Raw genomic sequence first — 22,002 nt, forward strand, 5'->3', positions numbered from 1 at the left:
TTTTACCGGAACACATTTTGCCTAAACAATGCATGGCATCTAGGCTGCACATGCATTTCACTTCAAGTGTGGCAGACTTCCTACATGGAGCAGAACAACAAATGTCGTCTATTCCACATTAGTGATTTCAGATACTACAAGTCTTGGAAACAAAGCGTGAGAAGGACTGTCACTGCTTTCAGAAAAGCCACTCTTAGCAATGGTGCTGCGCATACTGTACCTAGAGCCATGCACTCCTGCGTTTTATATCATAAGCTGCAGGGCATTACATCCATTACGTTGTTTTACCAGTGAAGTAAGCATGCATATACTCTCCTGGTGCTTGTGTTGCTCCTGAAGGCGGCAGCTGCTTACAGCGGTGGCTCAGTGGGTATGGCATAGTCCTGCACATATGTGGTCTCCTTGCAAGAGAGGCCACAGTCTGGTGAGGGCAAAATGCAAAAACACTTGCGTACTGTGCTTTTGGTGCACGTTATAAAAAACCCCAGGTGGCAAAAATTAATCCAGTGTTCCACACAACAGTATCCCCTGTAGCCTGTGGTGTTGTTTTGAGACATTTAACTCCAACAACCAATCAAGCCAGCAGTAGACGGTGGTGTGTGTTCAACAGTAGAGACCCGTGCATGCAGGTGCAGCGATGACAAGCCCAGCTGAAGTGGCGCCCGAGGAGCGCCTGTCGGCCCCCAACCGTAGCCCACCACGCCGCCCACCCGTCACACAGCTAGAATTCAGACAGGTAGGTTCCTAGAGTGCTTGGCTCTTTTTAAAAATAATGCCGAGGAGAGACCCACAAAACCTTTCTCATCACTGAAGACATCACTAAGGTTTGTGAAGCTACCGCTTTTAATGAATCTTCCTGCAACATGCCCAAGTGACAAGGCATTATTCGAAATTTACTTCTGTATTGTAACAGCAATATGTGTTCACTAAAAATGAGAGGTGATGCAGTCTTTCATAAATTGTGGCTTTGTTTTTTTTAGGGAAGTGCAAATGCTTATTCTTGATGGCACATCAAATATCAATCGAAAAGTCATAAAAACATATTAAAATCAAATGCAAACTGCATAGTTTTGTATTAACTTTCGAATAGTTTTCAAAAAGCTCCTGAATAATAAATCATTTGCACTTGGCTTTAAATTTCAAGCAAAATAAGTGTTCTTTTTTTTTCTCAGAATAACCATGTAGTGTAATGCTCTAGCTTTTTAGTATACCACAGCATGCCATAAAAATATAAATATTATTCATAATAAATAATAAACAACAAATAAAATAAATAATAAAATAATAATAAAGAATAAACAACAACAGCAATTTCAAGTGATGCTTTAGATTTTGACTACCATGTTTTTGCCTGTATCGTCAAACAGTGTGACATAGGCTAAAAATGAGTGTGCACACTTCGGCACAATTTGTTGGCATGCAAATCTTGCTTCCAGTGCAAACTCTTCTTTTATTTCATCTTGACTGACTAACTTCCTGTAACTAAATTATGTTGACTTACAACTAGTGCTTGTATAGCTCCTTGCACATAAGTGAAAAGCATACCCTATTATGAAAACATAGCAAGAGCTACAAAACAATATTTAAAAAACCTTGATATGTCACAGAGCGTCACAAAGCCTGCCAACTGTTTGCACAGATTTGTTTGTTTTTTATATTATTCTTTTCCCACTATTCTCCTCAGCCCTTACCATCCATGCACTGTGCGGTTAATCTATAAGTGACAGCAGCAGCATGGCAGCCCACAAGTCAGTGACAAAAAGCAAAAAGTATGAACCGAGAAAAGGATTGTCACTAAATGTGGGCCCAAGCTGTCAGATATTTTTTGTTTTTTTGTGCATGCTGACACTCTGCTGTACATCGGCTGTTGACTGCAGGCAATGCGTGACTTCCGGAGCATGTTTCCCGAGATGGAGGCGGTGGTCATCGAAGCGGTGCTTCGTGCCAACGGCGGCGCCGTGGATGCCAGCATTGACCAGCTGCTCGCCATGGCCACGGACAACGACAACGAGCGGCTGCGCACCGAGCTGGAAGCCACAGAAAACGCCGAGGCACCCCCGCACTACTCCCCGCCTCCGGCAGCGCCCACACCTCCCCCTTCCTACCAACAGGCCACGTGCGCACCCACAGCAGCACAGGCCAATCAGGGGTAAGTCTTCCGTTCTTTAACTTGATGGTAACAGCACCAATGACAGGATGATGATGAGAGGAGACGAACATTGCACTGACTAACAACCAATTTTTATAGTCGTCAGTAAGTACAGCAGGTGTTCTCTTTTTAGACCATCCAGAATATTTTTAAATCGCCTTTGGTAAATAGCATAATTCTAGTCACTGAGCTGGATTACTGAAAGAGGTGGACATTATTTGTGCAGGAAATCGAAATGCATAATTGACAGATGAAGAAAACTTTACTAACTAACTTTTTAAATTAATTACCGTATGGCACGTATTGCAATTTACAAATTGTAGCCGATGAGTTCGCAAGGCACAGTTTGCAGGATGAGTTCGTACTTGGAACGAGTTTCCAGGATGACACCAGTTTCAAAATACTCGTTCCCAATAATGTGTGACAAAATACATGGGCGTTCCAGTTACTTTTGTGCTTCAGCTCATAAAACAGTAGTTTGTTAAAAAAGTAAGTGCAACAATTGTGCATTTTTACTACGAGTTCACGGCACCCATCTCGAAACCCGTGTGATGCTTAGAAGTTGTTTCGGGTAGATATGCTTGCAAGTTCATCGGCTACAATTCGTACAATGTAATAATTATTCAAAAAGTTTATTAGTAAATTTTTGTTAATTAGTCTATTATACATTTTGATTTTCTGTGCGAGTAATGTTCGCCGCTTCGAGTAATCAAGCTCACGGACCACGATTGGCTAACTGCCACAGGTGATCCTTAAAAATTCTGTATGGTCTCCAAAAAGAAAGCACACCGTATACTGGAAGTATGATTAGCTTGAAGGGACACAAACAAACAAGTACGTACAATATCACCGTTAACAGGGCGATGTCATGTGCTGGATCGGTTTGTGATTTCGTTGTGCTTTAGCGATAGTGGAGGCATGCTGACACAGTTTTCACTGCTTTTATCGACGGCAAAGGTTTCAACAATTTTGTGTTCGTGTTGTTCAAGGTATCTGCCTGAAACTGTGCACTCTGAAAGCGTTGGTGTAATGTTGCAAATCTTGCAGCATTCAGCAGGATGGCTGACCGAATCTTTTAGCGAGTATGCATGTTCTCAAAGTCTGTCATTAATACATTGTCTTTTGCGCTGTTGCCATCAAGTTGAGTTGCATACCAACCAGTCCAATTCAACACGCTACCTCTTCCTTTGTTGGTGGCCCTTCCACTTCACGATGTCTGTGATGCCTCAAGTGACCAAGATACTTAACAGTCGTTTTCACCCACGAATAGCTAGCATACGAACAAGCCAGTCATACATTGCAAGGGCATTTTCAATGATGAGAGGGCACCAGAAAAGGAGGCAAAAAATAATGCTTTGTTGTTGTTTGAGTATGCAGTTCCATTGCTCAACATTCAAGATATTCAGCCCACAAAATTGCTTGCTTTCCATAAACCTAAATCCAGCAAACAGAGACCAGCCACCAAAAAACTGCTTTTACTGGAGTCATGGAACATATGGAACATGCTGACCAAAACAATTTGTTCCAAGGGCAACCTCCTCAGTTCATAGCCTGCACGCCAGGTGACAAGGAGGAGAGGAAGAGCTGCCACACGGCAACAGTAGCTTCTTCTTTGGAAGAAAGTGTTGTCCAGTAGGTTATTCATTCATTCAATCATTCATTCATTTTATTGATTTCTTTACTTATCTATTTATTTATTCGAAATACCTTACGGAGTACTAAAAGTAACCTTTGCAGTTCCCATCTCACCGGTGTGGCATTGCCTCGCTGAAGTTAGGGAGTGTCTCTCTCTGCGTACACGTACGCAATTACCTAAGAAAGTTGATGGGAGGACGGCCACTGTGTTAGCTTAACGGCAAAGCACACACTTTTCATATTTTATTACAGGAATGGTGTACATTTGAGCAAGTACAAAATTCGTAGCATGATAGGGTGTCCCAAAGTTAAAAGCTGTCAGGGGGACACTCTAACAAAGAATATAAGTATTGTTAAATTTTAACATGCAGCAGTCAGTTGCTTGAAGACATTATACATAACTTAAAGAGAACATTTTATACAACAAAATATAGTACTACAGTGGAAGCTCGTTGATACGATCTTCACGGGAACCAGAAAATAAAATGTATCATCCAAAGCAAGCCCCAAAACGTAATAAAACAGGCTTACTTGGTGACAAACTCTCTAGTAAAGCTTTCTGTGGCGTCGAGTGAAACTGCTCGGCATAACACGCGCGTTATGTAACTTTAAAATAGTTCGTTACTTTTAACTGAACTTTCTTTTTTCTTTTTTCAAAGTCCGTAAACAAGTTCTTTTGAAAGATAAAAAACGAAGCCGCTGTTTCCTCACTCAACTGCGCATTTTTTCTCAACTGCTCAGTTTTTTCTTTTTTTACAAAGTCTGTGCCTTGTGTTTCCTTGACATAGCTACAGAGTCCACGCCAACAGGAAGCCAAGAATTCCGAAACAAAGGAACACCGTAGAGCAGCGTGACATAACGAGCAATACGACTGGCGGACGAGGGCAGGCGCTTCATCCTGCCACGTGACCGCATGAAGATCTCACTCGAAAAGCCAACCAAAACAAGAGCGAGTGAAACCTGACGCAAGCGGACAATACTATTCAAGTGCGAAAATAGCGGTCAGGCAGATCCACATGACACCAGTTTCCCACCGGGACGTGCGGCAATTTAAATCGGTCCAGGACCGATCCCTCCCATGGTACAAAAAACCTGCTTCGCGGCAGCTTTTGTGGTGCGCATTTTGCCGCCACCGGCACGCAGCGCGCGTTTTTCGGCTAGTGTCACTGGCCCTTAACACGTTGTTCGTGGGTCGTTGGAATGTAATTTAATCTAGTACACTTGAATATAAAGCTACGAGTTTTGGAGTTTGCAGTCGTATCATCCAATTTCAGGGGAAAACACGATTGTATCAACCGCATAAAAAAAAAACGCCGGGGAAAAAAACAAAAAACATATCATCCCGAAAAACGTATTACGCAGAATCATATCAATGAGGTTCCACTGTATACACATACAACATTAGAAAAATACAGCCATTAAGAGAAAAGAAAAAGACCCCAACAAACATACATAACATTGCACTAGAAGGACAATAAGATGCATGTTAACAATTAACCAGGTATATTTTTGAACAAGAATCTTTTTTTTTTTTTGGAAACAGGAAAATGAATGCACATAATGTGGCAGATGGGAGTTTGGCTCCTACCGGTGGCAAGTTGCATTTTACAGCAATGCTGTTAAGAGGACTTGCACGACTGGTTCTGTGCAACAATGGTGAAGGTCGACAGCAGTGCGCGGCGACGTGCTCGGTATCAAATGTTAATCAAAGAACAGCCAGTAATGCAACCTGCATTGGAGTCCCAAATTTTACTTTGAAACGTAGTTATCAATGATTCTAAAATGAAAATTACCTTGCATATATACCTCACTCAAACAAACAACGTGTTTGTGCTGGTGTGTGTGTGTGTTCCCACACAACCCCAAAGCGGCCATACGATCAGGGCATCAGTGACAATGCACAGGCATCGTCGGTGATGAATCATCACTAAGAACAGCCAGCATACAAACCCCTAGTAAATCCGAAGGGTGGGAAAACTCGCTGATACAGCTTGAATGTCTGTATGCTGAAAATGTCTACCTGACCATAATCCTGCCACCCATACACTGCTCAAAAGATGTGGCACATATAGATGTCAATGACGTAATGCAATACTTACCGTGACAAATGCGAGTGAAAGTATGAGACAAAATGCAGTGAGACATAGGCTACACCGGACAAAAAGAAAAGGCTTAGTGCATGCTTTCAACAGGCACTGTTCCATTTTATTTGATGGGACACATCAGGTGATGTAGTTTCATTGCATTTCTAAAGCTAACAAAATATGCACTTTTTTTTCACACTTTCAATAAAGGTCAGGTGATTGCTTACATAACTCGCAATTAGATAAGCTGTTTGGTTACGTGGTTGGTCCGGTGTAGTGGCTTCTTGAAGAGACCATGTCTGAGATGTATTGCCCATCGCTAGGCAAGTAGGGCCACGCCTCATCCGTATAACTTCATCGCGTATGTGTGGTGCTATAGTTTAAGCTGCCTACATTGCTTTCCTTGCTGTTTCTATGTGTATGCATGTTGCTTGTGGTGGTTTCTCTCTTAAAAATTCCAATCCTTTGGTGTAGGACCCCTTCCTCAGGCACCCAGGAGGAAGCTCGCGCCTGGAAGCCACCCCTGCTTGGCCCATTGCCACCAGGTTTTCTGCGGATCAGCCGCCCACACCATCGACCCAGTAGCAGTCCCCCTCAATCACAGGTTGGAACGCTGCTGCCCTGCTCTCTTGTCTCATGCTTTTCGTGTCTCTTTGGGCCGGTATTCTCGGGCAATCACTTTTAGGGATGCCATCCCTTTTGCGAGATTTCACGTGACTTGGCATCGGACACATCAAAGTACATGGCTAACAGCGTTCCTGGCCCTGTGCAACGATAACAACCTTCGCACAGCTACAGAAATGCTCTTTGACCATATATGCCAACGCGCCCATTGCAGAAGCACGGGAAATCTTGAGAAAGGGATAGTATATCTGAAAGCGATTGCCCGAGAATGCCGCCCCTGGTGACATGTAATGCGCAGTCAAGGTGCTTTGTTAATGTGTTGTGCAGCAGACAAAGTGTTGTGCCACTGACTCACCGGCAAGGTGTCTCCAGCAGTGGCACCAATGAAGGGTGTTTATTTCCTGTTATGTACAAGAGGCAACCCAGGCATTACGGCACTAGGGTGGCAGTTTTGAACTACGGGTGAAAGCTCCCAGGAATCAGCCTCACGGAGCTATTCTGAGCTAGGTTTCCCACACTAGGAGGGCTGCCTCATACAGGGAGACGCAGAAGCAGGCCCAATGTCTGATAGCCAAGAGCACCGAAGGTGAATCTGCTAGGCAAATGCATGTGAGTACTTTTAAGCTTCAGAGCATAGATACTGAGGCGAGGGTGAGAGGAGCTTGCTTCTCTGGCACTGTTTGTATGTACGGCACACAATGTAATGAGGGCAGTGCACAGCAGCTGTGGGAAAAAAAGTTCGCTCTCGGAATTAAGGCCAGAATGGCGTGTCCCCATTATCACTTAGGGGGAATAGTCTCTCCATTTGTGTTGAGTTCTGAAACCGCGCGAACTGAAATTCCGCTAGACAGAGCATTCGTTGGTGCCCTGTGAAAATGGAAGACTAGAGCGATAGGCAGTCGAACATCACGACTTGGTTCAGTGCGCCTCCTCTTCAGTTCAGTGCAGCAGGTATCGAGTGTCCACAAGGTGGGGCGTGAAACCTTGATTTTCCTGGCACAAAAGTGCACATGTGGCATTGACATGCTACACAATTTCTATCACTCACATTCTTGGGCAGTGCTTTATTATTGCACTGCTTTTATGTTTCTGGTGTCTGTAAGCTGCAATTTACTGTTTACTGACACTTCAGTTGGAGGCACAGTACAAAAACATGAGCGACCCTGCAAATGCATTGCTAGCCACCCTAGCATGGTGTCTCAATGATAAAGACGAATGGTGAGGAGCACAAAGTAACTAAATGCCTAACAAAAGTATGTAAAATAAATTCACATGAACAACACATTGTGGGGTTAAGCAGAGCACACAGGCTTTGTATCTCTACCACTGGTGCACTGCTGTGAAGCTGGCCACTCTTCCAGCTTTTTTATTATCTTGTCTGTGCGTGGCAAAGTCTCCTTGGATGAAATTCACTGAGCTCTCTTAGTCAGTGAAGAAATGACAATAATAATGGCTCCTTCTGTGTCACTGATGTGCCACAGAGAATTTTGTGTTTCAGTATGGACCCACGTGCAATTTTCGCAAACATTGATCTTCAGATGCTTTCTTTATTTTTATCCAGACTGGAAATAAATTGTGTGGCTCAACAACCTGCAGTGTACTATTTAATTCTCTCGCAATAGAAGATTTTTAACAGCTAAAATGATGCACTTGCAAAAGAAACGCTCGTCTCCTTGTAGGATTTTACGAATTTGACTGAAGTGGGCCACTAGATGTCTAGTGTGTGTGTATGTGTTTACGTGTGCTTTCCTTTCCCTTGTCCCTCTGTCGAAGAGAGGCCACAGTGCCATCATTCTGTGCAATAAAGGGAATCAATCAATCAAGCGTTAAAATGGAAGAACTTCATGGTTTTGTTTTATGAAGCAATGAAAAGAATCTGCATTGTTATAAAGGGGCGGTGTCTTTACATTAAAAAAAAAAAATAGGTTACACTGACATTTTTCACACAATCTTTTGTATGGAAGCTAGTGTTGCCCTTGAGCACAAATTTTTAAAGAAGCTAACGTGGTGAACAATAATGACAGAGCTACTACCTTGTGGGAACATCATACATACCAGTGGAAGTGTGGAAACACAATGTACTACAAAACCTGAAGTTATTGTTCCTTTTACGTGCTAACGACAGCACCTCGAATGCATTTAGACTGCCTCGTCAATGGACTCAAATTATGTTGGCTTATTTCATTGCGTTCACGGCTGAAAAGTCAGTCTTAGCTACTTGTCAGCATTGTCACAAATCTCTTGTTTTACTAATACTAATAGTATTAGGAAAACAAGACAAAACAGTATCCCAGCAGTGGGAGGACACCAGCTACGCTCTCCAGTGCAGTGGACATAAATATAGGGTGGTGATGATGATGATGGTGCTCTCTAGTGAGCAGTTTCAGTTTTCTGTAATGAAGATAATATCGCAGATGGCACTTGCTGCAATGTTGACCGATAGTGCTTGACATTTTGAGTATCCCTTATAGCAGATATATTGAAGGTTGAATTTCATTCCCGAACTGCTACACCTAATGCATCATTGTGACATAATGGTTTGTGATGTATGTAATTTGGTCCATTTTGTGCATGAAAAGTCCACAGGATCTGCCATGTTGCCATGCCACTTGAGTTGCCACTGCACAGAATGAAGCGTGATAGGGAAATTTTTAATTATAACACGCAATACTCACAGTTACTCAAGAGTGTGAAGTCACATCACCATACATCTGGTTTAAGGTTGCATGAACTCTGACCTAAGTGTAACAGAGAAAGCTATGCCGATGTAACATGAACTGGAGGTGATGGAAACAAAAGCATTTGCATTATATAGATAGGCCTAAATTGATGCGTTTCATTCCCTGAAGATAGTATATAGTATACTCAGATAATGTATCCAAAATGAGTGTTAAATACTAGGCAAACAATTTAGTCAGTAGAGCATTAAATACCTTAATTCAAAAAGTATTTTGTTTCTTTCATGATACTTTCAAAATGTGGGCCATTGCACAAGCAGAACAGAGTTCTGCCTCACTGAAGCACTTTCCTACATATTTGTCACTTGTCAGCTTCAGGTATAAAACAGCAACATGCCTGATTATTGCGCTGAGATATTATGATAAATGTTATGGCTATGGTCAGAAGCCAGGATCATATTTACGTCATGATGGTGGCTGTCACATTGATTATTTATAAACGCCAGTACCCATGTTGAGTCAAGACAAGCAGTGTATTTCTGCACCTGCAACTAGCCAACTCGCTCAAGTATATCTTAAAGAGTATAAGATGCCACAAATAGGTATTTAAGTTACAGTGCTAAATATTGCTTTGCGAAGGTATTCAATCAAATGCCAAAATACTCACAAAAGTATTTAAAATGCAGTTTTTGAGTAGAGACATACTACTAAAGTATCTACAAGTCTGTGTACAACTGACGATGCAGGCAGTGACGGCTGCAACGGGGGAGCTGAGCACAGCCATGCTGCAACAGCGCATGGCCGAGAATGTGCGGCAACAGCGCCGTCTCTCCTCCGGTGGTGCGGCGGAGGCTGAGACGCAGCTTCTCGAGGACGAACGCATGGCCATCCTGCTGCAAAACCAGGAGTTCATGCGACAGCTGCAGAGCAACCGCGACTTCATACGCACCCTCAACCAAGGTGCATACTATGCGTAGCTGCATTGTTGGAACCGAACAAGTTTAGAGTACGACTTTAATCTCACCGCTGCTTCATCTCACTCAGATTTCACATCTCAATCAAATTTTAAAGGAAAGCTTACTTTGCCTCTTGCGCTGACACTTTGAGGGTGCTGGCTGTTGGTGGCTGCTGTCTTGCTGAGTAGGTGCAAGCCCATCATCCACTACCTTACAGCCCACTAGCGACTACCTCACTATACCCACAATGTGACTGCCCCCCTATTCTCGTTTCTTTGTGATGCTATATAGGACTTACATTGAAACTTTTGCATCATCATGTTACATTTTTCTAAAAATTGCATTGCATTTGCATAATTAGCATTACATTTTCAGAAGCATTGTATTGCACTAGAAAGGAAACTGTATTGCATTTGCGTCATTCTGCACAAACATTTACATCATAACATAACATTTGTGTACATGAAAAAAAGCTTTACAAATCAGCGGTTACAACGGCCTCCCGTTAGGGGGTCCTGACAGTAGTAGCTCCTCAGGATCAAATAAAGTTTGTTGTCTGTCTGTCTGTTAACACTTATTTTCACATATGAGTTGGACCCGGCAATTCAGTGGTCACGTCATTCAGTGAAACACCTAGCGTCTTTGCCTGTCTGGTTCATCCAGAAGGAAAATGAAAAAGTGCTGTTGTATGCGTAACTTGCCATCAGAAAAGTGAGTCGCTGCGGAGATGTGGACTCATTTCACTGCTAGTTGGCAACGAAAGATTGGACAAACCAGGTCGATGATTCCCAACTTTTTTTACTGGACAATGCGGACCATGAAAAGAAAATCTCATTTCCATGTTCGGGAGAGAAAAAAGGCTCGATAAGCTAAACATCTTCTTATAATGTTGTCATTAGAATAAAAACAGAGGTCCTTGCACATATCTTGGGTGTCACGTGCACTGCACAGAACAAAATTATGGAGCAGACAATGGAAGAATAAAAAATGGACTAGCAACAGCTTCTGAATTTACTCGTGTCACCTAATAATTTCCCAGCAGGAAGCAGAGAAAACAAAGCGGTTCACCACCACTCCTTTTGCTGTGTGCAGTACTATAATTGTATTTGATTGATTGATTGATTGATTGATTGAATTATCATATTAAGCAGCACAAGGGCTATGAAAGATCGCATACTGGATGGCTCCAAATTAATTTGTTACTAGCTGGACTTCTTTATCGTACATCCAAGGTGTGGTATTGAAACTCTGTTATTTAATCTGGATTGGTAGATTACATTAGTGAAGTATGTCGTACCGGGAACAGAGAATTTGCATGCAAGGATGTGACGAAGAATTGAATGATGGGTCATTTTCAAATACCCACGACAGCTCCCTAGAGTTGCACACTGTCGCAATGAGTGGCAGAGGCTAGTTAGATCATATGTGTAATTCCAAAAATGCGCTTTCTTAATGCATACTGTCCCAGCTGACAGTGTTGAAATTTTTGTTGTGCTGAACGAGGAGTGGAGAGAAGCCCTGTTTTGGAGTTCATCTGTTGCTAATTATTTAGAAAAAGGATTAGGTTCCATCAGCAAGAAACAATACATACAACCTTGAAACTTTTTAAGTCAGTCCTTGCCAGAGAGGCACCTAATAAGTCAGCAAAAAGACTGGAATATGTGAGGTTATGCAGTGATGTTATTATTGCTATGGTTTCATCATGCAAAAGATTAAGAAACGTAAGGTCATCCTGCAGCTGGCACCGTTCTACATTGGTGAATCTTATTTTTTCGGCTGAAGAAATGTTCAGAAATACACAAACAATTCTACCTTGATTTAGTGTCTGCTTTTAGTGCTCCCACAATGCACTCTACTGGTGAACAACTCACTTTGAAAGTGAAAGGACAGAGGCAAAGCACACACAAGTAACAGTGCTCCTGGAAGGTGTCTTACATTCTCATTCGCGTTAGTTTAAGCTGGGGAAGAAAAAATCTAAACATCTTATTCACAGCAGCAAAGTATGACAAAATGCAGCACTGATTGTTACATTTGACTTAATTTTCTGCTTTCCTCTTCATGTTTGAGTAAATGCAAAACAGTTGCACGTAGAAGCTACACTGATTCAATATGTGTTCCTAGAAACCAAAAGCACTATCAAACGCTGCCGCAATACTTGGCGCATGTACAGGAGCTCCGCCCTTGTAGCTTTGCATTCATTGCCACAGAAAGTTGCCTGCGAGTGTAGTGTTAACAGTAAACCATTGGTTGTGCATCCACTATATATGCTCACTCGCATCAATACGTTTGTGCGTCATAATCAGCAGTGATCTTGGTTGTATGCCCATTTATATAATCTCTGCTTGCAGACATCCAGAGCCAGGAGATGGAGCGGAGTGCTGGATTGGTCCCCGATGACGGTGCGTGCATGTTTCCATTTCTCGTTCTTTAGATGTTGGACACAGTGTACGTGTGTGTGCTAGGCTTGTGCAAATATTCAATATTTACAAATATTTGGTTTAATATTATGCTATTTGATATTCACTTTGGCTCGAATTTCAGTATTCGAAGTACTCGAAACAAACAAATGTATATTTTTTTCTTGCGTGGAAGTCTTACCCCCAATTACATTACCCTGGAAAGAAAAAAAAAAGAAGCTGCACTGAAAGCCCCAGAAAACGTTGCATACAAAGCCCAAATTTGTAAAGACGGTCTCCATTCGCATCATGTCTTTAGCCAGCTGCTCTGTTCCCCACCTCTTTGGTGACGCTTGTGGTGAACTGTGTCCTAAATGTGTTTTCACCACAGCGCAGGCCGCATTGCCGTGAAACCACACTGTGAGGTGAAATTGGCGCAGCTGTGAAGCGATACTTCAAGTCGAAAATTCGAATATAACCCATACCACGATTTTTTTAATGAAATTATATATTTGAGAGGGCGTGTTATAGCCACAAAAATATGGCAAATTTAAAATGTATAATCTACAGCTTCGGTTTCGGTAGAAAGTTGCATCGCATTGCTCATATAGCCAAGCCAAGGCAAAGACGAATTCATTTATGGTTGCATACTAATTTCTGTAGCTGTTTCATTCTTCAAACAATATTTGCAGTGGCCATACGGATTCCCAATAGCCGTATGGCCACTGTGAATAGATTAGCGTCAATGCAACACCAAACCGTAACCTTGGTGGTCGACACAAGGTGAGGCAGTGCTGGTTATGCCTAACAGCCAAGGCAGCTAGGCTTGGTGGTTAGGCCTAACTCATGGCCGGAAGTTTGCCACTGAACGGGCTCCGGATCATGCGCGCAGGCTAGACCGAAGACTGCAAAAGCGGCGAGCATGCCTACCAAGTTAGTCTGTGCACTTGCAGAACAGGTTAAGCGCGCATGCAGAAGGAAAGCATCCAGCTGAATTTGTGCTACACAGCATAAATTGCTGGCTTTGCACAGTCAAGAGGTTGCACTTCACAGTATTGTGATAACATACGACAGGCGAATGTGAAACACTCCTGCGGCTTCAACCACCTCAAAAGTTTACGTAGATTGAAGCACAATAGTGAGCAAAAGCCTGTAAGAAATTTTTCTGTGCTGCTGGAGATGTAACAAATGTTGAACTTGCATTTTTGCATGAAAATATTGGAATGAGGGCACTTTGAAAAAAAGATTAATTCGAAAGATTAACCTGTTTTTTTTTACTTATTTATTTATTTATTTTTATTTATTTGGTACATACTGCTGGCCTGAGTGTCAGGCCTTGGACAGGAGTGGGCATGAAACAATGCAAGAATAAGTGAAACAATACAAGAATTAAAAAATTCAATATTAACAACATCCTAACGTTGCGCTTAACAGCACTCGGCACTGCGCACAACAAAGTGAGTATTCAGTATCGCAGCTCATTTATGCAAAACAAGAAACAATACAAGAATAGTTGGTTCTTTCCTTGAAAGAACCAACTTTCCTTAGATTTGTCAACATCTGGCTCTTACATCAAGGTCTTATACAAATCTCACAGCTATTTAAACTATTCGCTTCAAAATTATTAGCTGTAAAGCCCAGACCACATGTAAGCTTGCAGACGCGTGCAAGCTCACGTCAACACACCTGGCGCGCCTCGCAAGGAATGGCGGTTTGCATCCACAAGGGACAGCGCGTGCTCACTGGGCTCACTCATAGACGCCTTAGCAGATGCCACTTCGTACTTTGTTATTGATAGTGTTTCAAAATGATTCAATATCTATAAACGTAATTGTTGTATATTTAGAGCTGTTAGATCATCACAAAAAGAAAAGAAAAAAGCACTTTCTTGCATGATATAAATCTGTCTCACTGAGAGTTCATTGTATCACGCCATAGCTGCGTAGCCAGGCATGCTGACGCGAGGGAGCCCAAGCGGGTGATAACAGAGGAGCTGTTCACTGGGATCGTGCCATGTTTTGATGCACATGAGCCATGCCACCATCTTCGCATATGTGGGCGCGCGGGCATGAGCTTGTGCATGTCTGCAAGCGTACGTGTGGTCTGGGCTTAATTACTATTCGCTTCAACTTCGCTTCGAACCAAAAAATTGATATTTGCACAAACCTATTTGCACATCATACTCACAGTTTCATCAGCCACAGTATAACATTTCTTTATATGTATTTGTTTCGTCAATAACTTATGCACACACATACTCAGTCACGTGTTTATACTGACACAATTTTTACATTCTGATGGTTTGTGTCATTGTGTGTCACTTGACACATTGTGACATTGAATTGAATTGTTTACTTGTGTGCCCAGAAACAGCATACAAAGAGCCTTCTAATTTGGTGAACAATGAAGAAAAAATGCCCAAAACATCTATGAAAAAAATAGATATAACATTTACAAACAACATATACCGTATTTTCTCGTGTATAAGTCGTGGTCTTTTTCTGAATTTTTCATCGGTGCGTTTTATAGAACGGTGCGACTTATATACGTTTCTTTTTTTTTTCTGGAAAAACTGTTGTCAAAATCAGATTAGATGCTATGGCCACGCGAAGCGCGCTGGGTTGACCTCCTATAGCAGTTGCTACGGGCTGTGTGCATGCAGTGGAGGTACCGGGTTCTTCTCGTGGTTGAGTAACCGAGTACCGTACGAGAAGGACAGAGCAGCAACGCAAGCGGCAGCAGGCCGACCACGAGTCGACCGACCCCGAAGTCATTGCATCTGCAGATCGCTTTCAAGATAAGGCGCGCGCCGCTGCGCAAACTACACAGTTGCAACCAGAGTACAAGCCGCCCCCCTCTCCCTCCTGCACTGCCTTCCCGCTTTCCTTCCTTGTGTACGATTCGGCTCACCGTCACACGCTTTCACTTCCACATACAGCATATGGCACGTGGGAACGATGTTATCGCCCTTTGACTTTATACAGAACACCGCAGCGACTGTGATAGCAGAAATGCGTCTGGAGTGTCCATATCATTGATATCACATTTATATAGGAATGGAACCCATACACTTGCACAAGACCCGTGTTCATGAAATGAAACATTGCTGTAATTTTTTTAATCGCTTACCGAAGGAACAGGTGCGTCTTATACACCGGTGCGACTTATACATGTTTTCTTCCGGAACAACTGCCGTTTTGAGGGGGGTGCGACTAATAGACTGGAAAATACGGTACACTAAGACCTCGTTGATTCCATCCTGTTTTGTATGATGTCCTGGCACCAACGTTTGCGATCGAGAACTCAAAAAATAACCCAATACAGTAACGCTTCTTTTTTACCAGTTATTATGTTCCCGGAAAAAACTATCTTTTGGCACCAACGTACAGTATATCACTAAACTGCGATCATATGGTACGTTTTTTGCCCACTAGATGCCATGTAAACAAGAAAAGGTGTGAGGCTTGCACTATGGAAAGCGGTAGGCGCCCACAATGTTAGTTTCCCCCTAGTACTCGCCCGCCCGTGTCACATGAAAATGCCACCACGCACTCGATTTCCTATTCTGGTGCCAGCAAATCTCCTCGCGGATCATCGCATGTCGCCATTCACAGCTATCGCCGCAAACCCATTGCAATAAACATCTTCACCTAACCACAGCGCATGTGGCATAAGAAGCGTACTGCATGCTTTTAAATAAGCGATAGCCTAAACACACGACCGTTCCATGCTGCAGGCAGCACAAAGTGAGCGCCATGTTTCGCTCTGGTGGTACTGGGGCATCGTATTCTGGCTCCACCATTTTTCACCAGCTCGATTTCATTTTGGTTTCCCAGGACTGTCTTAAAACGACAATGCGCGTCTCGGGTCACTCAGGCCCCACGCTCGATGCACATTTCCATCTCGTGATGCAGCGATTCTCATCGAGTGGGCACATCAAACTTTCCTGCCAAAATTGTCCGCCCGAAGAAGCTGCTGATCCGGGCCAAGTTCAAGGAGCACCAGTGTAAGCTTGCCAAAGCGACAATGCACATCTCAAGCCCTCGGGCACCATCAGATCGGCACGCATCGGCATCTCGTGCTGTAAAGATCCGCGCAATGCTTCGCATTACGAAGATGTCAACTACAGATGAGTCTGCTGGAATTAAGTGACTTGGAAGTCATACGTTTTCCCAGTTAGTACATTTTCTCTCGCATTTTCTTCCAGTATATACAGTTAAACCTGGATATAACGAAATTGACAAATTCCCGAAAAACTTCGTTATGAAGAGGATTTCGTTATATTCAGGTTCGGCACGAAAATTCGGAAAAGAAAGGCTTACCGTATTTACTCGATTCTAACGCGCCCTCGACTGTAGCGCGCACCTGTTTTTCTTTTTCGTCGAAGCACTCATCCTTGGAATGTCACACCAGGTACTGGATGCGTGGACGCATGTCGTTTCGCACAAGCGCGAGGCGTCGGAAACGAAGAGCGAGCGACACGATGGCGTCGTACCGTCGTATAGTGTCACCTAGTGTCAGGTTAGTGAAGTGAAGCGCAGAGATTTGTGCAGTAACCAAAGAGAGGCGCTGCCAGCGCGTTGACAAAAAAAAAAAACGTTTTTGGAAAAGGAGAGTGCGAACTTGGCAGGCTTGGCCAGCTGCAGCAAGCGGCGGGATCAGGTTTGAATTAAGGGAGGGAGAAAGGTCATGCCTGCGGCGGCAAGATCGCCGGGTCGAGGGATGCAGGCCCGCCTCGCGCACGCTCGCACGTACACACACGTGCGCTCGCTCTCGCCTCGCAGTCGCCGTGAATTCGAGCGCGCCAAGCGCGATGCCGCCCCTCCACATTTCACCGCGACGGAGAAGGTGCTTCCGGTTGCTGCTCGCGCGAAAATGACAAAATTTGGGGAGAAATATCTAGGTTGTCAACGGGGAAAATTTGTTATTTCGAGGGGAGTCTCCCGCTGCCACTTCATTACGTAGAGGTCTCAAATGCATGTGCTTCTATGGAGTAACGGCAGGGAATAGAAAAATTTCGTTATATGGAGGTTCGTTATAATCAGGTTTAACTGTATACGAACAAGTCTGCCGTAACTTAGAAGAATAATTCAATAGTATGTTTTTAAATGTCATTGACATGTTTTGTGCTTGCTGAAGCTTGCAAGAATTACAAAGAAACATGAGAAGACGCTAAGGCATGCGCAGATCCAGGGGGGATGTCCGGATGTCCAGACCCCCCCTGAAAAGTTGTGTGTGCAGCGCCAGCATATAGCATGTGACAAACTCGTGAAGTCCTTCTTCGCTGTTACTGTTCTTTTGCTCTGGAGAGACAAAAAAGGCTCAATGAGTATTGAAGAGAACCTATCAGCATGTATAACTCTCATCATCATTAACATCAGTCGCCATCTCAAAGTCAGACTCCCCACCCCTTGAAAGAAACCTGGACCCTTGCCTGAGCTAAGGAATGAGCCACAGGCGATGAAAAGGAAGATGATAAGCCTAGTGTTAGCAAGACAAGGGGGTGTTAGCAAATTGGTGTAACTGATATTCTAGTTGAGTCTAAAAGACCCCTTACTTGATTTTGGCATTGCAAATTGACAAGCGTGATGCACATATGATGCAATGACAATTGTTTCTCCGAAATGTTCACCTATGCGCACACCCAAAAATGCACGACATGAAGTGCATGAGGCGTCTGCTTGGTGCCGAGCAACTGAATTGGCTCTGCAGTTAAAAAAGTGAATTTCTTTAAAAAAAAACAGTTATCAATTAGGATTTTATTGATATTTGAAAAAGACGAGATTGGGAACAGGAGTTTGAGCACTGTGGTAATAACGCTGTAGGCTGCTGAGCAGTTTGATTATTTCAATAATGTCCCACTGAAATAATCAAACTGTTCAGGAACCTACATCATTATTACCACAGTGCTCAAACTTTGTTCCCAAATCAGTGTTTTTCAAATATCAATCAAATCCAAATTGATAACTGTGTTTTTTCAAGAGATTTAATTTTTTAAGTGCAGTGCCCATTCAGTTATGAAGTTCTAAGTGAATGCCCACCAAGTTAGGCATCTCATGTCCCACATTTCTGGGCATGCATAGCAAAACACAAGAAATGGCTGAAAATTTAAATAAAACCTGTGCATCTTCCTCCTCGGAATAGCCTGTCTCCCCACTATGAGAGACAATGTCATAGTTTTTGCCTCCGTGTCATGCATTGTATTTGCAGTGCACAAATAGCAAGCAGCAGTCCTACTGCCCATTGGCACATGAAAGTCCACATAAAAAGGCCAAACAACAAATGCTAAGCATTTTATTAAATGTGGATTAAAAGGCGCATATTCTTTTTAGAATTTACTAGACAATGTAGACAACACTAGGAAGAAAAGAGTACATTGGTCTTATTTCTCAGTGATTTCCAATTTGTTTTCTAAATTCTAAAAGATTATGAGTCACCTAGCATATCTCGCAAAAAATCTTATCTTGCCAAATTCAAGCAAAAATAGCAGCACCCGCTGAAAACACTTCATCCGTGGGATATCCAGATCATGTCTCAATATCCATCCACCGCTTCATAGATAAACAGCTATCCAATTTTAGATATCCTACCAAGGATATCCTAAGCATATTGCATCTGGACTTTTTCCAGCGCACACATGACTACTAGTTGTCCTGCCAGAGGCTTTGTCTTTCAGTTTCCTTGTTAATTTTTACTCATATGTTCAAATTATGATCCGAAGCTACCATGTCTAGAGCTCATGTGTACATCGTTCATTTGCATATTTCATGATGTAGTTTTGTTTCAGAACTTGAGTTAGTTCAGTGTGCCACTTATGCCTGGCGGAAGGCTCAAAAGAATGAGGAGTACATTGTACTTGGGGACTTGCATATGCACACATATATATGCATGCAATGTATCTGAACTTTCTGTATGGATGTTATGCCGGTTGCATCTGTCACACAGTGTCTGATGCAAACAGAACATTCACTATAGCAAACACTGCTCGAAAAGCCCCGACACATACTTGCAATGTACTCAGCATGTCCCCACGATGTCCCTCACACACGTGCAAGGGATGTCCACAGGAGGCGGAAAGTGCTGCCAACCAAGCATGTGAGGGACATCTGCAGGACAAATTCAGCAACCCCAGAATATCGATATTCTTGCAGTGGTTGTCCACAGGATATCCACTGGATGTCAATGCAGTCACTGGGCAGTAAGCACTAAATATTTTTTTAAATTGTTGGATTAAAGATGCACGTGTGATTATTTCTGTCCGCATTTCTAGCCTTCACTATTCCGTCCTACTGAGGAAAGTGCCTCAGCAAAGCCCCCCCCTTCTCTGGTGCTGTGCAGGACGTCCAGCCTCTGAAGCCGCTGAAGACGAACCTTGGGGAACTCTTCCACACACAGAGGAGACGGATGCAGCCTTTCGGGAGCGGCTGAAGAACATGGGCAAAGGTTTGTTCCTCTGCATTCCCTCACCCTCTGACAAGGGTGCTACTGCTTGCTTTACTCCATAAGAGAGTACAAATACTGCTGCACTGGGGGCCTTACAAACTTGCGTGTGCAGACATTTGTCAGCCCTTCTTGTCTTTTGTGCAGGGAGGTCTGCATGTTCTAGTAACTAGCAACGTTGCTTTTTTGTGATTGAAAGAAGGATTGTGTACAGCTGTAGCTTGTCTTATCTATCTATCTATCTAATCTATCTATCTATCTATCTATCTATCTATCTATCTATCTATCTAATCTATCTATCTATCTATCTATCTATCTATCATCTATCTATCTATCGATCTATCTATCTATCTATCTATCTATCTATCTTCAGTGCCCAAAGGGCATTACCGAAGAGAGTGGCGACATCAAGCAAGTACTACAAATACAAATATCAGGACACGACATGCTCTTCAAGTGGATTTTTGCGGTCACTCAGATCTGTAATAGTAGTTTTATACAAAGCCAACAGATCTGTTGCGACTAACAAAAATCGGGCCCCTCAGTTCCCCTTCTTATCATTCATTATAACAAAGCCACATTGACTACGAAAATAATCTCTTAACATCCGATATTCATTATAAACATGCTGATATTGGTATAAAAAAAAATGGTGATCAGCTCCATGAAAAGCAAACTCAAGCATGATACCTTCTGCGTTCTAGCAAATGGTCTTTCTTTATGCCATGGTAGCAGCATGCCATGCTGTTGTGCGATGTGTGAGAAACGCTAAATTATAAAGTACAATGTCAATTAGTTGCTGGCTTGCTGGTTGCAGGCCAGCCAAGCCAAGCCGCTGGGCAGGATGCACACTGCACCTAGAATGTGCCATTTCAGGTTGCTTTTGCTGATTAAATGAAATTTTCGCTACCAGAATACTTATTTTGAACTGTGTTTTTTTCGGCTTTGTTATAGGAATAGAATATTGCACTGAAATAAAGCACCACCAACCACAATTTAAAATTTATTTCATTATATCCAATAACTTGTTATATCCATGTTCATTATATCGAGGTTTGACTGCATTTTATTTGGTAGCAGCTACAAGTTTTCAATCGTGCTAAACCGCCTGTTTGGACTGGCTTGTTGAAATTTTAATGCATTTTGTTTAATTGCATGACTAATTAGTTCTTCTTCTTTCTGGTGTTTACGTGCCAAAACCAGTTGTGATTATGAGGCACGCCGTAGTCACATTACTAATTAGTGCACTGAGGCGTACAGTCCTCTGCCACAGTTTCAACTATTTCCAATATTGTATTTCTCTATATCTATATGATAAGAAGCCAACAAACATTAGCACCAAGGACAACATAGGGGAAATTACTTATACTTTCCTAATTAAATTAAAGAAATGATAAATTAATCGAAATGAAAATGGATGAAAAAACAACTGTCCGCAGGTGGGGAACGAACCCACGTCTTCGCATTACATGTGCGATGCTCTCACCAGTGAGCTACCTTGGAGCCGTTTTCCCATCCACTTTCTAGGGTATTTATGTTTTACAACTAGAACTAACCCTGGGAGTGTTAGCCAGCGCCACCACTCACAAACCTGACTATATGACTATATAGTCAGGTTTGTCGATATATAGATATATGTATATATATATATATATATATATATATATATATATATATATATAGATATAATGACTATATCTATTGCTCATTTTAACACTGAATGCACATATACAATTCACTCCACAAAGGTGGCATTGGGCTTGTTGACTGTTGGCTGTCTGTCCTGCCATTAATGAGCATGAAGACATATACAATAGACTTCCGTTAATTCGATTCTGGTTCATTGGATTATTCGGTTAATTCAATCCCGACCAAAGGTCCCGGCCGGCACCCGTGCATTTCTGTGGGCCCAAAATTTCGTTATTTTGATCCTAAAATTAGCCTTTGCCGGATTCGAACTTGATCATTCAGCATGCATGCGCCTGACCCCTATGGTGGTCCCAATAGCTTTGCTGGCAGCGTCTGTCTCGGCCGAGCTTA

The 22,002-nt window shown here is 42.7% G+C and overlaps 1 protein-coding gene across 4 annotated transcripts in view; it reads left to right on the forward strand.

The window, feature by feature from the left end:
• LOC119445293 (CUE domain-containing protein 1) overlaps window positions 1–22,002 on the forward strand; it is a 123,629-nt gene that overhangs the window by 4,389 nt on the left and 97,238 nt on the right. For 3 of the 4 annotated variants that reach the window (XR_007465857.1, XM_049663201.1, XM_037709605.2), the window contains exons 2-6: window positions 630–736; window positions 1,878–2,149; window positions 6,343–6,472; window positions 9,917–10,130; window positions 12,475–12,525. Coding sequence is in view for 3 of the 4 variants with exons in the window: in XM_049663201.1 (XP_049519158.1) it covers window positions 638–736; window positions 1,878–2,149; window positions 6,343–6,472; window positions 9,917–10,130; window positions 12,475–12,525 (766 nt within the window). In the remaining variant the exon portion in view is untranslated. Of the gene's footprint in view, window positions 1–629; window positions 737–1,877; window positions 2,150–6,342; window positions 6,473–9,916; window positions 10,131–12,474; window positions 12,526–19,860; window positions 19,966–22,002 lie in introns of all 4 variants that reach the window. The other variant, XM_037709606.2, reaches the window with a different exon arrangement.

This window comes from Dermacentor silvarum, chromosome 3 (assembly GCF_013339745.2).
Source record: "Dermacentor silvarum isolate Dsil-2018 chromosome 3, BIME_Dsil_1.4, whole genome shotgun sequence".
NCBI classification, from domain to species: Eukaryota; Metazoa; Arthropoda; class Arachnida; order Ixodida; family Ixodidae; genus Dermacentor; species Dermacentor silvarum.